Source organism: Aedes aegypti, chromosome 3 (assembly GCF_002204515.2).
Source record: "Aedes aegypti strain LVP_AGWG chromosome 3, AaegL5.0 Primary Assembly, whole genome shotgun sequence".
Taxonomy (NCBI): domain Eukaryota; kingdom Metazoa; phylum Arthropoda; class Insecta; order Diptera; family Culicidae; genus Aedes; species Aedes aegypti.
This window is the reverse complement of record NC_035109.1, coordinates 84785719-84800030: the sequence shown is the minus strand read 5'-3', so window position 1 is coordinate 84800030 and position 14312 is coordinate 84785719. Positions and strand designations below refer to the sequence as shown.

Sequence of the window (14312 nt, the reverse complement as noted above, 5' to 3'; positions counted from 1 at the left end):
CTCGAAAAGCTTTACAAGCTTTTCACCACCTGAACGTGCTTCTAAGCAATTTCAGAGAACTTCTCATTCGCTTCCAAACCGGCATATCCACCCTCAAATGCACGTTTCGCTCACATTTAGGTGCCCTTCGTATCCTGGTATGCGTCGATAGGACGGACCAACATCGCATTGGAAACATATTACTAGGTACATATTTCAGGGGGTGTGAGATTCTTGGATCTCAGTCATGGGTTGTAAATCTGTATGTTGGGTAGATATCTATGTGTTGCTTCCGCTTTTGGATGTCTGCGCGTAGCTTTCACCAAAACGGATGGATAGGAGGGCAAGGATACAATTTTGGGGGTGGCATGCTCCGTGGGGGGCAAAGGAAAACAAACGTATATGTGCGGTGGAGATTTGGGTGGGGGTGGTGGAAATCCGTGAAACAGACAGACACTGTGTATACACAAGGGCAGTGCGCTCGGGCAGTGTCATGGGCGTAAATTTTCAATCGTGAAAAAGATAAGTTTAAATTCGAGCAAGACGATCGAAAGTTGTAGTGGATAATTGAAATATTTATGCAATACACGAGATATCTTGGAATTGAGCTAATGCGTTGAGGCAAGCATCCTAAAATACGCGAGAAGAAAAAGGAAGTGGTAGTGATTCATAAAGGGTTGATTTTATTGATTGCACTGTCCTGCTGCTGGAGAAGTGGTGAATGAAAGCAACGTAGTTCATTCACTTTTTCCTGCATACAAGGTGCACAGAAAGTGATTCACACCAAAATTGAAATTGAAAATCCAATTTCAAATCAAACTAACATTTGTGGCCATGGATTTGAGAAATAAAGTGGCGCTTGTCACGGGAGCAGCAACAGGCCTAGGCCGAGCGTTTTGTGAAGAACTTTTAAAACATGGCGCTAAGGTAAGTAGGAAGTTTCGTGAGATGAAAATCTGTGGTTTCCGGCTTGAAAGAGTGACTTTTTTTTAATTCAATTCTGCATTTTCTAGGTTTCCATTTGTGATCTTGACTCGGATGCCGGTGAATTGACCGCCAAGGAATTGGAACATGAGTTCGGGGCCAACCGCGTTCTCTTTTGCCATTGTGATGTGACTGACTATATCCAGTTCGAAGGTAATGATAGATTTTTTATGCTCAATACTTGAACATCGTTTGAACTTCTTTGCGAAAAACAAAATTATAAATAGGTTGTAATCGTCCAAACGTATTACACCTCTGCAATTTTATTCTATTTGTCATACAAAATAGCTAACTTTCGAAAGCGATTTGTGAATCAATTTGAAGGAACTTTACAAAAGATATAACTTGAATTTTAATAAACAGTTTTGAGTGTTTTTAATTTCACGAGTTCAAAAGTAATAACAGTTTGACTAACTTGAAGTATTTGTCGAAAAAGGATTTCTCTTAAAATATAACTAGCTAAAATCTACAACATTACAAGGTAAAGTAAAAAAAATCAACTAAAAAGGAAGCAAACTGAAATCAGGAGATTAGAATTTTCATAAGGTTTTCTCAGAGACTGACCAGATTCCATTTTACTGAAAATGTTGTCCTTTTCAAAGTACATTATATTACCACAAATTTTCAATATCTAAACCTGGAACCACAATATTATCAAACATGATTGAACCTAAAATTTTCCTTCGCAGGATTTTTTATGGTCTAACCTTCCATAAAATCTTTGCCTCAAACTATACTATCGGTGTAAAATAGAAATATTAAAGTTTTAAAATTTTATATGGAAAAGTCTTAGTGGACGACTCATCAAAAGAGAGAGAGTATGAGAATACTTTTCATGACTATTAGCCATTTTTTAGACCTAAAACAATGCAATCTAAACTTGAAAAAATCCTCAATTGAATATTTTTTACTTGTAACTGAGGGCTCATGTAGTATATGACATTACGGTGCCGAATAAATATCGAAATTATTTCTAATTTAATCTTTGCATTCTAGCTATCTTTGTAAGTTTGGAGACCTACTTTGGACCAGTTAGGTAGAGAAAGTTTGTATATGCTTCTGCCATTCATCATTACAGTCAAAGCTCGTTATAACGACAACTTTTATAACGACAAAAGCTCTCTATAGCGACATTTTTCGGTCCCCTGAAAAATATTTCAATGTAATATCTGTTCTCTATAACGACTTTTCTCTATTGCGACGGTCCCTTGCGATGTCGTTATAACGCGCTTCGACTGTATTCTGGTAATGTAATATTCTAAAATAATGGTTGTAGCTGCGTGATCAAGCATTCAATGCAACATGTTTACATTACGTAGAATTAATACTACTCGTTTATTGCGAAACATATGCTATGTCAAACGAAAACTGAAGTGCCTTTAACTGCACTTGACAGTTGTGTGTGACAGAAAATAAGAGTTCATTTGCTTTTTAATTGCTACATGTTGAAGATTTGCAATGCATAGCAGTGCAATAGAACAAATAACGATTAACGAATGTTCACCATATAACAAAACTAATTTTCAAGGAAAAAGTACTTCAATATTCGATACTTGGAATCTACAAACTAAAGAATCAAATAATTAAGACTAACAAACAAGAACGGGTAATTCCGTATCATAGGCAGTTCCAAATAACGTGATTGATTGTGATATCAATGGATTAGAAAGTATGCAGTGGAATTATTACCACCATCGTCGCCATTCGAAAAACATGATTATTACCTAACAGAGTACTTGACATTAGTTTTAGTAAGTGGACTTTGCTTTTTATGCTTCAATTTTTAAGAACTAATCCACTACTCAATAAAAGGATAAACATTTGGATAAGGATTTTATCAATCATTCATAGTGATTTTTATACATAACTTCAATGGTACTGTATGAATTTGAGATGAACCAACTCTACCTTGAACGCAGTTTGATCATCTGGCAACTATAATAAAATGGAGGATATTCACGGAAGTTGTTGTATTCTTTAGCACAGTTATTGAAAGACTCGTGATTTGAGGGATTGACATTAATTGATACTTCATCTAAGTAATCGACTTATGTCTCTAGGTTCGTTCTTATTTTTATTGCATGTTACTCACAAACAGCGATTACTACAGCTATGATAGGTTATCAGAAATGATATCACAATGTTAAGAACTGTTTTGAATCACAAACGTGTTCAGTGATGCAGCTTAGTGTGAATAAAGTTTGCTAATTTTCATAGTTGGTATCGTTGAAGTTGATTTATAAGTCCTCCGTTTGTAAATCAGAAGTTTTTCTTATCCTATCTTATAATGAATAGCTAAATGCCAAAGAAAAGGTTAAATAACTGTTATTTGTTAAGATTCTATTCAGTATTTTACCTGTGTAAACGAAATACTCCCAAAACTACTTAAATTACAATGTTAACCTAGAAAAATAATTTCGAATTTTTTTCGGTTCCGTAATGCCATATGCTACAAATTAATAAAATGTTCGATTTTAGATTTTAACCAATTTTGTTCGCATTGTTTTAGGCGTTTAAAGAAAATTAAGGGCTAAGACTCAGGAAAGGTATCCTCATTCTCTGTTTGATGATTCGTCCACCTAGGACTTTTTCATATGAAATTTTCCAAACTCGAATATTTAAACTTTTTACCGATAGAATATTTTGAGGAAAAGATTTTCTGGAATGTTGGACCATAAATTGGTCGGGGTTCTGCTAAACCACACCAAGTGCTATTTTTACCCAAATTGAGTTTTTTACTCCAAAGGACTTAAATAACCATAACCTCTCTACCATACAAATATCGAGTAATTTGAACAATCCCTTGTAATCTTAGATCACAAATTTTGTTTGGAAGGACACGTAAAACTGTAATTTTGTTCAGCCAGAGTGAACCACAAACCCACGCACATCATCAGAGGGAATTCATTTTTCAGGTATAAAGCTATATTTATCCAATTTCTTTCTATATTCTTACAATTTATCCATTCCAAGCAACTCATAGAAACAGAGGCCAGTGAAATTGAGCAGCAATTGACTAATTCAAATTAAATATTGTTTTGGTGGAGTTGATCTATTTTCTTTGAAATTTTATCCAGCCACACCGCACTAAGTACTGTTTATCTGAAAATCACATTCAGACATGAAGTAAAGGCATTTACATGCAATAAATACTTGCATTTGCTTGTTATATAATATGTTTATCAATTGACACAGAAGCCGTAATGAAAAAACGAATTAATTTAATCTGATACTGTGTGAACAACTCAAGTGGACTTGGTGCGCTTTAGTTGTTCAGAAAATGGCATTACCGCCATCAAACCAAGTGCACATTACTTGATTCAAGTTTATCACTATTCCATCAAGAAGTGAAGATGACCTAGTGGTAGCATACTAGATTACCACTCAGAAAGCACAATTTCGAATCCCGGTGAAACTTTTTTTCTGATGTCCAATCCGATAGTGATGGAAACCAAACAACTGTTAGATTCTGTGGTCATTTTTATATCGCAGTAAAACATCAGCAGGTCAATGTACATCTGAAATGATGGTCACTCCTGGTGAACACTTCACGCGTTGAACTGTGAACTTGATCAGGAAAGGTGCAGAGCAACTTGGTGCGCTTTGGCAGAGCGAATTCATGGTTTTCTTCGATCATTAGGATCTATGTATGAACACGTGAGAACCTTGATTCAATACATACGAATCCTTCCCATAACATGGAAGGATGGTGACATGGATTCCAACAGGCACGATGATGATAAACACCATTTGTCTTCAATTTAACTTGTGTTGTTGAAAACTGTGAAACACATCCAACCATACCGAACCAAGAACCATATTTTTCAATTTTTGTTCAGCCAGAGTGAACTGAGTGCTTCATATTGTTTTATGAAATCCAATTACATCGTTAATTTCTGATGATTTACTAGTATATTAAATCTCGGTGTACTTATTGAACACTGTTAATCGCATGTGAGCTTGAGCTTGAGCTTGAGCTTGATTGGCCGCCCGTGGATGCTACACTCCAGTATCGCCAGATCAGCTGCACTTACACAAGGAACCAACCGAATGACTGCTTGGGACTAACAGGCATCCTCAGTGTATAAGTGCTGGTAATCTTCTATTTTTAGCGACAATGGTGCCTGCCACGTCAGAATGCAGACCAATGTGGGGAAGGGGGAGGAATTGATGATGCATTATACTGGCTCCCACGTAGACCGTATATACCACTGCATCTACACCAGTACATGCGGGAGTGTATGGATTGGGGGAAAGGCATGGCAGAGAGGTTTGCTTTTGAGGTTAGCAGACTGCCTATGTATCAGGCGTAAGGAAAGGTAAGCGCGTGGAAGAATGGAAGCGTTAGGGAAACGGTTTCTTGTCCGTCTCTGGTTCTAGCGTTTGCTATGAACGAATAGTTTGAGTGTGATAGATTTAGAATGGAAGATAGATGCAAGTGAGAGATATGCAACTACAATGTACGAGGAAAGGGACGGGCCTGGGATTGAACCCATGACCTTCTGCTTATGAAGCAGAAGCGGTAGCCATCAGACCACCAACCCCGTCACTGTTAATCGCATGTGAACGATAAAAAAATTAAAATTATCGTCCGTGATAAACTAGTACAGGAAGAGACTTTAAAGTTAAATATCTCGGAATAAAGATTTTGGCACTTGGTGCGGTTTAGCAGAACCCCGACCAACTAAAATTCTATGAAGGAAAATTTTAGGTTCATTAAAGTTTGAAAACGATTTTTTCAATTTTAGAACAAAATTTCTTATATCTATATAAATAAAAATGGAATGATGTTTGTATGTCACGAAATGGCTTACGAACGGGTCAACAGATTTGAATGATTCTTTCTCAGTTTTGTTCGTCAAGGGTTCCGACGTGTTTGTGTGTATAAAAATCCCAGGATATTCACCGGGAAAGTTGAAAAAACTAGCGCGAACGAAACTGTCATTTTATATGGGACGATCAGAAGCGTTTTTCAACAGCCTACTTGATGGCAAGACGAAGTTTGCCGGGGCCACTAGTTATTCATAAATTTGTATACCAATATAAACAAATAATAAAATTTTATTATTAGGAGCTTTTAATAATGGGACTTTGGATTCCTAAAAAAAAGTTTCAGAGAGTCGGTCAATACGATTTTTCAAAAATTGTATGTAATGAAAAGGTATACAAAAAAGGTCAATAAATAATACGTCGATAAAAATAATTTTCCTGAAAAATAAATCGATGACTTTTAGTTTTACAATATTAAATTATGAAATTTGCTTTTTTTTGTATATATTTTAATTATAGACGAAACTAATCGAATAATAAATTTTAAAATTGACTTAAAACATTTGAAAAATATATGAGTTTATGTTTAGAAATAATATTTGATAATTAAACCATTAATCTTGCAAAACGGTACCTCATGCAAACCATCGGGGTTCATTTTTAATTTGAACATCTAGTCACCCTAGAATCGTGTTTCTGGTAACCTTTTTCACTGTTTTGTTTTGATTATGCGTTCCGTTCCACAGCGTTCCACTTCACTTTACTCCGTTCCATGAGATATATGACGTTTGAACCATTTTTAATCTGAACGACGTGCAAATTAGCGGGGTACAAATTAAAAAGTGTTCAGATTAAATGTGGTCAAACCAACGGGGGTACCCGGTATACTTGTCATAACTGTTAACATAACTGTTTGTAGAAGTGTTTTATTTTCATGAATGAGTTCAAATATTTGGCCAAATACATCATTTAGTAATTAATTTACGGAATTAGTAAGGAATTCATAAAAAAAATAGTTTGAGACACTTTCCAGAATTCAAGCATAAGTTTTTTAAGGTTACCCCCAGAAAACTCCCCATACACTCCCGTGCATAAGTTTGGGTTCACCCCCTAAAAAACATGCAAAAGTGTTCAGTCCATATCTCTGTGATTACACGTCCAATTGAAACTCTCTAAGCCGCATTCGAAAAGCAAAGAGTTATTCTTACTTCGTATGTATTTTTCCAAAAACATTATTTGAACTTTGTTTACTAAATTTTTACTTAAAGTTGTGACATTTTTCAAAAAACACATAGCTAATCTCCTCAACATTGGATCGACCAAAATTTTAAAACAAGGTGTCATTAGTATCGTAATCTTATATTTTTTGAAGAGCACTCACGATTTTTTTGCGGAAAAACCTGAAAAGCATTCAAAATCAATGAAACAGTCAGTCACCTGAACTTACTTAAATCTGTGAAATCTCAAACCAATCATGTACGTGCCATTATTTGCGCTCAAAAAAGCTTTAAACTATTGAAATCGGTTGAAAAATGGCAGAGATATTGACAAAAATGATGTGCGTGCGGCTCAGGTGAACCCAAACTTTTGCACGATGACTTGACTGACTGTTTTATTGATTTTGAAAACTTTCCAGATTTTTCCGCCAAAATTTCGTGGGGTCCCTTCAAAGAATATAAGATTACGATTCTAATGACACTTTGATTTAAAATTTTGGTCGATCCAATGCCGAGGAAATTATATATAAATTTTTCAGTGTGTTTTTTGAAAAATGTAACAACTTTAAGTAAAAATTTAGTATACAAGATTTAAAAAATGTTTTTGAAAAAATACATACGAAGTAAGAATAACTCTTTGCCTTTCGAATGCGGCGAAGAGAATTTCAATTGGACGTGTAATCACTTTTGTATGTTTTTGAGAGGGTGAATCCAAACTTTTGCACGGGAGTGTATTCGACCAGAAAATCTTCCAGAATTTCTTTCAATTTCACCGATGAGTTACCTTTGACTTCTTCTCGAATGTTTAGAGAGTGTCTCTTTTAATTTCAATGCAAGTTTTGTAAAGCTTTTTTGTAAAAAAATTGAAAGACTCGTTTTTTTTTAAATACTCAAATAGCAGTTGATAAACAACAAAGATTCATTTTTTACCACAAAAAATATTCAAACAGCGATAACTTTTCCAATTTTCTCTCTTAAGAAACTGTGTTGATATAGATCATTGGTCATCTGGATCCGAAGATATTCAGAAATTTATGGGGGTACCGACGTTTTTCCATAATTCACGTACATATTTAACCTACAGATTTTTTCTCATGTTTCACTGTTCGAAACAATACTTCAATGAGAGTCTGTTGTGAAAAAATGAAGCAAATTAGTCCAACCGTTTTGGAGTAATGAACATTTTTGTTTCTGGTACCAACCCGGCCGTATCTTGAAAACTTAAAAATAAACATCATTTTGTAGTTTTCTGATTTCTTGGAGACAACTCAACCGATTCGCTTGATTTTTTTCCGAGAAGTTCTTTGTATAGCCAACATTTTATTCCACATCCTGAATTTGCCAAGAAATTCATGTATTCCTCATAAGGACAGCTTTTTTATCTTAATCGTGCCCCTGGAATTCCACCAGAAAAGGATTTTTTTTCGAGAGTATACTCAAAATTTGCTTCTAGGATCACTCCAGTAATGCATTCATAGATTTTTCCAGTGATCTTATAATGTTTTTTTCACGATTTTTCCAAGAATTTAGTATAGTGTATGAACTCTATAAATTACTTCAGAAACTCTTTATAAATGTCTTCTCTGGATTGCAGCAAATTCTGAATTAGCCGGAGGGTAGATATTTTCTAGAGTTTCTGTTATGAAGTTATGAATTTAATTTTTGAAAAAGTCATCTTAAACTCTACTTTTTTTTATTTTTCTGTAAGTTTGAGGAATGATGCATTTACATCTATTTTTAAAGAAAAATATTTAAGGGATCATATGCACTTTGCGGTTAGAGGGATAAAAGGGAGTCTATTCCTCTTAATCGCTGAAAATTAAAAAAAATCATCGCAAATGTAGTCGATTATACTTAACTTGATGCGAAAGCCATGTTATAATTGATTTGAATAATCAATACAACATTATTTTCCGAACCAACCATTCTAGCTCGCTGCATCGTAACTAGGGTAAGCGGGGTTGCATTCGGGCTGAGGAGGATTGCCCGCCGGTTGGAAAAAGTTGCACTGAACTTTCAGAGGTCACTTTTTTATATTAAATCTAAAACCTAAGTGCTTTCCCGAATGGCTCTTGCTCAAGGTGTGCATCAAACTTTATTCTTTTCTTCTTGGTATTACGTCCCTACTGGGACAGAGCCTGCTTTTCAGCTTAATGTTCTATGAACACTTCCACAAGAGCTTTCTCTGCCAAAGTAAGCATTTTTGCATTAGTATATTGTGTATCAAGTACGTTGATACTTTATGCCCTACCAAGCCAAGTACATTTATTCTGGGCTATTCGGGACTCGAACCCAGACACTTTAAGCATGACTTTGTAGAAGCTACAGAAAAGCTAAGGAGCTGTTTTATTTAATGATTCTTCTAAACGTTCTACATGCTTAGAAAAAGTTACACGAGATTGATTATGATTTACTCATAAATGAGCAAACTGTATTCACATAAAAATGTGCTCAACTTTCACTTCAATTCTTTGGCTCTCTTGGCGGCTATCATCAGAAATCGCCCTATGTTCATATTTATTTAGTTGAAACTGAATCGGGTTGGGTGGGAACTGTGATTCAGAACGGGTTTCACCAGTTCCAACCTAGGTTCAGAAACGAATTCGACATTAGAATTTTTTGTTGAATCTGTGTGGAGGAGTTTCTGGAACCATGTTTGGAGTAAACCCTGAAGTGCTTTGAGAGAATACTAGAGGTAGCCAAAGGAAAAAATATTAAATTTTGGGCTGTATGATTGAACACTTTATTGAAGTAATTGATAAAAGATATAATTCATAGAAAAAAAAGAAAGAAAATCAAAACAGATTCTGTAAAATAATTTCTAAAATATTTTTTTAAAAATAAATAAAACGAATAATAAAAGAAAAATTACTTCAGATCATGGAGAAACCGTGGGAGATATTCATGAGGATATTTTTAGAATAGAATAAGGAACAATTCTCGCATAACTTGTGATCTCGCCCTAAAAGCCATTGGTAACTAAGTGTGCAGCTTGGTGTTACTGAGCAAACGAATGAATTTACATGATATTTAACCATGCTACGATGAAGAGAAGATCCTCCTCTATCTCGCAGAAATGATAGTTTTTATATTGGTTTATTCATTTACTTGAAAACAAGGAGCTATACACTCGGTTAACAATGACTTTTAGGGCGAGATAACAAGGTATGCAGAATTCATGTAAAAATAATAATAAAAAATCTTTGAAGAAAAACTTATAAAAAAAATAATCAAAAATTCAGAAGGACCTCATGAAAAATACTGGGAGGAATGCCTAGAACATTTTATAAAAGAATATCTACGGGAATCTCAAAAAGAATTTCTTGGCATGAGGACGCAAAAAATGCTTTACAAAATCCTGTCATTCCAAATTTCATTCCCTTCTTTGACCATAATCAACCGAAAACATTTCTTCGAAAAAAGTTTATTCGATAATATAACTAATAATAATAATATATGAACAGGAAAATACACTAGCTAACATGCAAAACTTCTACACTTCTAGAGGCATTCCAGTACACCAAATCGGTCTTTCATGATATCGACATAGTGATCAACAACGCGGAAATCATGAATGACAAATTTTGGGAACTGGAGGTGGACGTCAACCTGAACGGAGCCATCCGGGGAACATTGCTGGCACAGCAGTTCCTTAGTAAAGATAAGGGCGGCAAAGGCGGCGTGCTGGTCAACATTGGATCGGCTGTAAGTGTAAAACCTCAGCTTTCGACGCCCATCTATACCGCCACAAAGCACGCCATTCTCGGCTTGACCAAGTCCTGTGGAGATCCTTACCATTTTAACATAACCAACATACGAACCCTTGCGTACTGTCCCGGGCCCATCGAGAATTCTTTCTCCCACAATAAACGGTTCAGCTCACCTGCCCACGAGAAGGCATGGAAATTGGATATGTCCGGCGTTCAATTTCAGAAGTAAGTTTTATTTAACATTTAAACGAAATTTCAAGCAACAATAACCATACTATTTTTCTTCGCAGATTAGAACACGTGGCACGAGAGCTCATTCCGTTGATCAAAAATGCTCCTACCGGTTCGATTTGGTTGGTCAACAACGGCAAATCACCTAAGGAAATACCATACAGCAGTATTTAAATTTGCTTGGGTTCTTAGGAAGCCCGGTATGACAACCCCCAGAAGTCAACAAAAGTATTCTAGCATTAAATAATCCAATAATTTCACAACTCATTAAGCAAAATCTGAATTAGCTATACAATCGCCATTTCTCGTACCAGTAACTCATAAAATCATTAAGGTTAATGAACATTATTTACCACTAAAGTAAACTAACAGAAAACTTCAATGTCTCCTAAACTGCATTGCATATACAGACAACTCGCTTCGTATTACCACAACATTGATACATTACGATCGTTAGAGTAGAACAATAGGAACGGCGCTGGCCGGAAATCAATTTTGTATGACACGATTGGTTTGTAAAACCAAACGGAAAACACTGCAAGAATCCATACTGGAAGCATACAAAGATTAAACATATATTTATACCAAATAAAGAAACAAAAAAAAAACTACTCCTAAGTATTAGCATACATAGATGGACTCATCATTATCGCTTTCGGTAAGAATCAAATTACTGCAGTAAACTGTGAAGGAAATAATAAAGATAATTACACCAACACTCATTGTTCGCTCTGTCAATCTGTAAAAACTTATTTTTCAGATTAACTTAGATAGCATTTGCATGAAATTGGAGTTGACGAAGTTTCGCAAAACTTTCGTCTAATGTCGACATAAGTCATTACGAAAACCTTTTTTCGCTTTTTTTAGTATCATTACTTATTTACATCTCGGTTTGTGTTAGGCAACACTATTATCCATGTTTGGTTAAACAAACTAAGTTTTTATTAACACCATGTTACGTTTTCTTTGCTGTAGCAGTTCAGAATTTTTACAGGTTGTATTCACCTGCTTATGAGATAAAGCAAAATCGCTGTTCAGTAAACTTAACTTAACTTAACCTTAACATATAGAGAACTTATCATGGCAATACAAGGTTGCAACGATTTCACTGCGGAACACGTTTTTGTCTCAAGCACCAAAATACCGCTATTTACTAAATAAATGCTTGCTGAATACATTGCCGTTTTCAGAAACATCATAGCACTTCTAGATTTGGAGATATTGGATGTTGAAAATACTAAATTTGACTATTTCACCAAACTTGCATGCAAGTTTGGCAGCTTGTAAGGTAGTTTATTTGCATAATTTGTCTCGGAACTTTTACTTCATGTGTATAACAATACTTATCAACAAAATTCATAATATTTTTGATTCTCAAAAGTTATTTTTTTGATGATTTGGAAAAGTATTGTATTTTGCCATATAAAAGAAACGAAGAGTTTGTATAGAGACTATTAGTATGTTGATTTAATCGAAATTTAATCGTGCGATTTCAACCAAATTATATCTGAAATGAAAGTAAAAGGCCTATTTTGCATGCTTGATGGATTAGATCACGAACAATTTTAATAAATCATACTTTAAATTTCATACTAGAGACACATAATGTGATCCTTGAGACACGCACAAATGACATTTTTGTTGCGCTGTGTTTTCATTTAACACTTCAGTCGTCGCGCTGTTGTATTTTGTACAACACAGATGAAAAAAAACTCGCTTTTCGCTCACAACAACAGCGTGGTAGTTCTGACGGTGGTGAACCATGCGACGACTGGAAGGTTAAAATTATTTAATCTTTCGTTAACCCTTCTGAAATCCTTCGAAAACCTTTTCTAAGTCCTTCGGGAACCCTTCTAATCGTTTCAGGAACCTTCGGGAATCCTTCCATTATCCTACACTGAAATGAATTTTATTGTAGAAACTACTGAATCCATGGTAAAATTAAGAACTGCACCAACGATTTTTAACCGACTACATTAATCTGTTAACTCTACCAAAACATAGTCAACTTCACTACACAAGAAAATTTCTTCTGTTGATTTAACCAGAGTTGTAGTATTTTTGACTAGAAACATTCTTGATTTGAGAAGACCACACTGTTTTGTACAGTGGGTGTCACGGATTGAAATAAAATGCTTTGTAGTGGATGCTACTTTGGACATAGTCAAATTTACTGCACTGCTCAGTGATTTTAACCAGATTATAATAAACTTAACAGATTTTTGTAGTCGGTTGAAAATCGTTGGTGCAGTTCTTAATTCTACCATGGATTCGGTAGATTATACAACAAAATTTGTTTGCGTGTAGGGAAATCCTTCCAGGATCCTTTGCCAATCTTTCCAGGATCATTCGGTAATCATTCTAAAAACATTCCGAAACGCATCGGGAATATTTCAGATATCGTTCCGGAATCCATCGAAAATCTTTCTGAAATCCTTCCGTAATCTTTGGGAAATCCTTCCAAGAATCATAGGAAATCCTCCTACTATCCTTCAGGAATTCTATCAGATATCCTTCAAGAATCCATCCATGATCTTTTAGAAATCATGCCAGGATTCTTTGGAAATTCTTCCAGGGTCCTTAGGCAATTCTTTCAGGATGCTTTGGGAATGCTTCGGGAATCCTTCCAGGATGCTTCGAAACAATTCCCACAATGCTTCGGTAATCCTTCTTTAAAGAATTCTTCCGGGATGCTTTGGGAATGCTTCCAGAAATCCTTCATAATTATTTCAAGAATCCTTCGAGAATCCTTCCACGATGCTTTGGAAATCCCATAGGATATTCCGGGAATCCTTCCAGGACCGAAGCATCCTGGAAAGCAATCCTTAGAAAATCTTTGTGGAATTCATCGAGAAGCCAAAATCAAGAATCTTTTAGGAATGCTCTCGAAATCCTTCGAGAATACTTCTGAAATCCTTCGGGAAATTTTTGGGATACTTCAATTATTCTCCCAGATCCTTCGGAAATCCTTCCAACACTCTTGCAAGGTTTCACAGGATTCTTCCGGAATCCTTTGAGAAATCTTCCGAAACCTATCGAATATCTTTTAAAACTCTACGAAAATTATCGAAGAGTTCCGAGAATCCTTCAGGAATCTTAAGAGAATCCTTGCGGAATACTCCGAGAATCCTTCCCAAATCTTTCCAAAACCCTCCCGGATACCTTCGAGAATACTTTTGAAATTCTTCCGGAATCCTTCCAGAATACTTCCGTTTTTTATGAAATCCTTGGAAGTAATTTCTGAAACCTTTACCGAAGATTTCAGATTTTTTTTCTAGAATCATTCAGTTAAAAATACCCATTGATCGACATATACTGACTTTACCCACCAGATTTATATATTAAATGTGGAGAAACATTTCTAGTCAAAAAATTGTATATTTTTTCACCCTTGAATGGATTTTATCAAACCACCATGTAG

General features: G+C 35.3%; 1 protein-coding gene across 1 annotated transcript; it reads left to right on the top strand.

Moving 5' to 3' along the window:
* Window positions 1-414: 414 nt before the first annotated feature.
* LOC23687838 (15-hydroxyprostaglandin dehydrogenase [NAD(+)]) lies at window positions 415-11613 on the top strand. The gene is made up of 4 exons (XM_011494899.2): window positions 415-906; window positions 993-1116; window positions 10456-10885; window positions 10951-11613. The coding sequence occupies exons 1-4, from the start codon at window positions 814-816 to the stop codon at window positions 11063-11065; spliced, it is 762 nt and encodes a 253-aa protein (XP_011493201.1). The 5' UTR covers window positions 415-813; the 3' UTR covers window positions 11066-11613.
* The last annotated feature ends 2699 nt before the right edge of the window (window positions 11614-14312 follow it).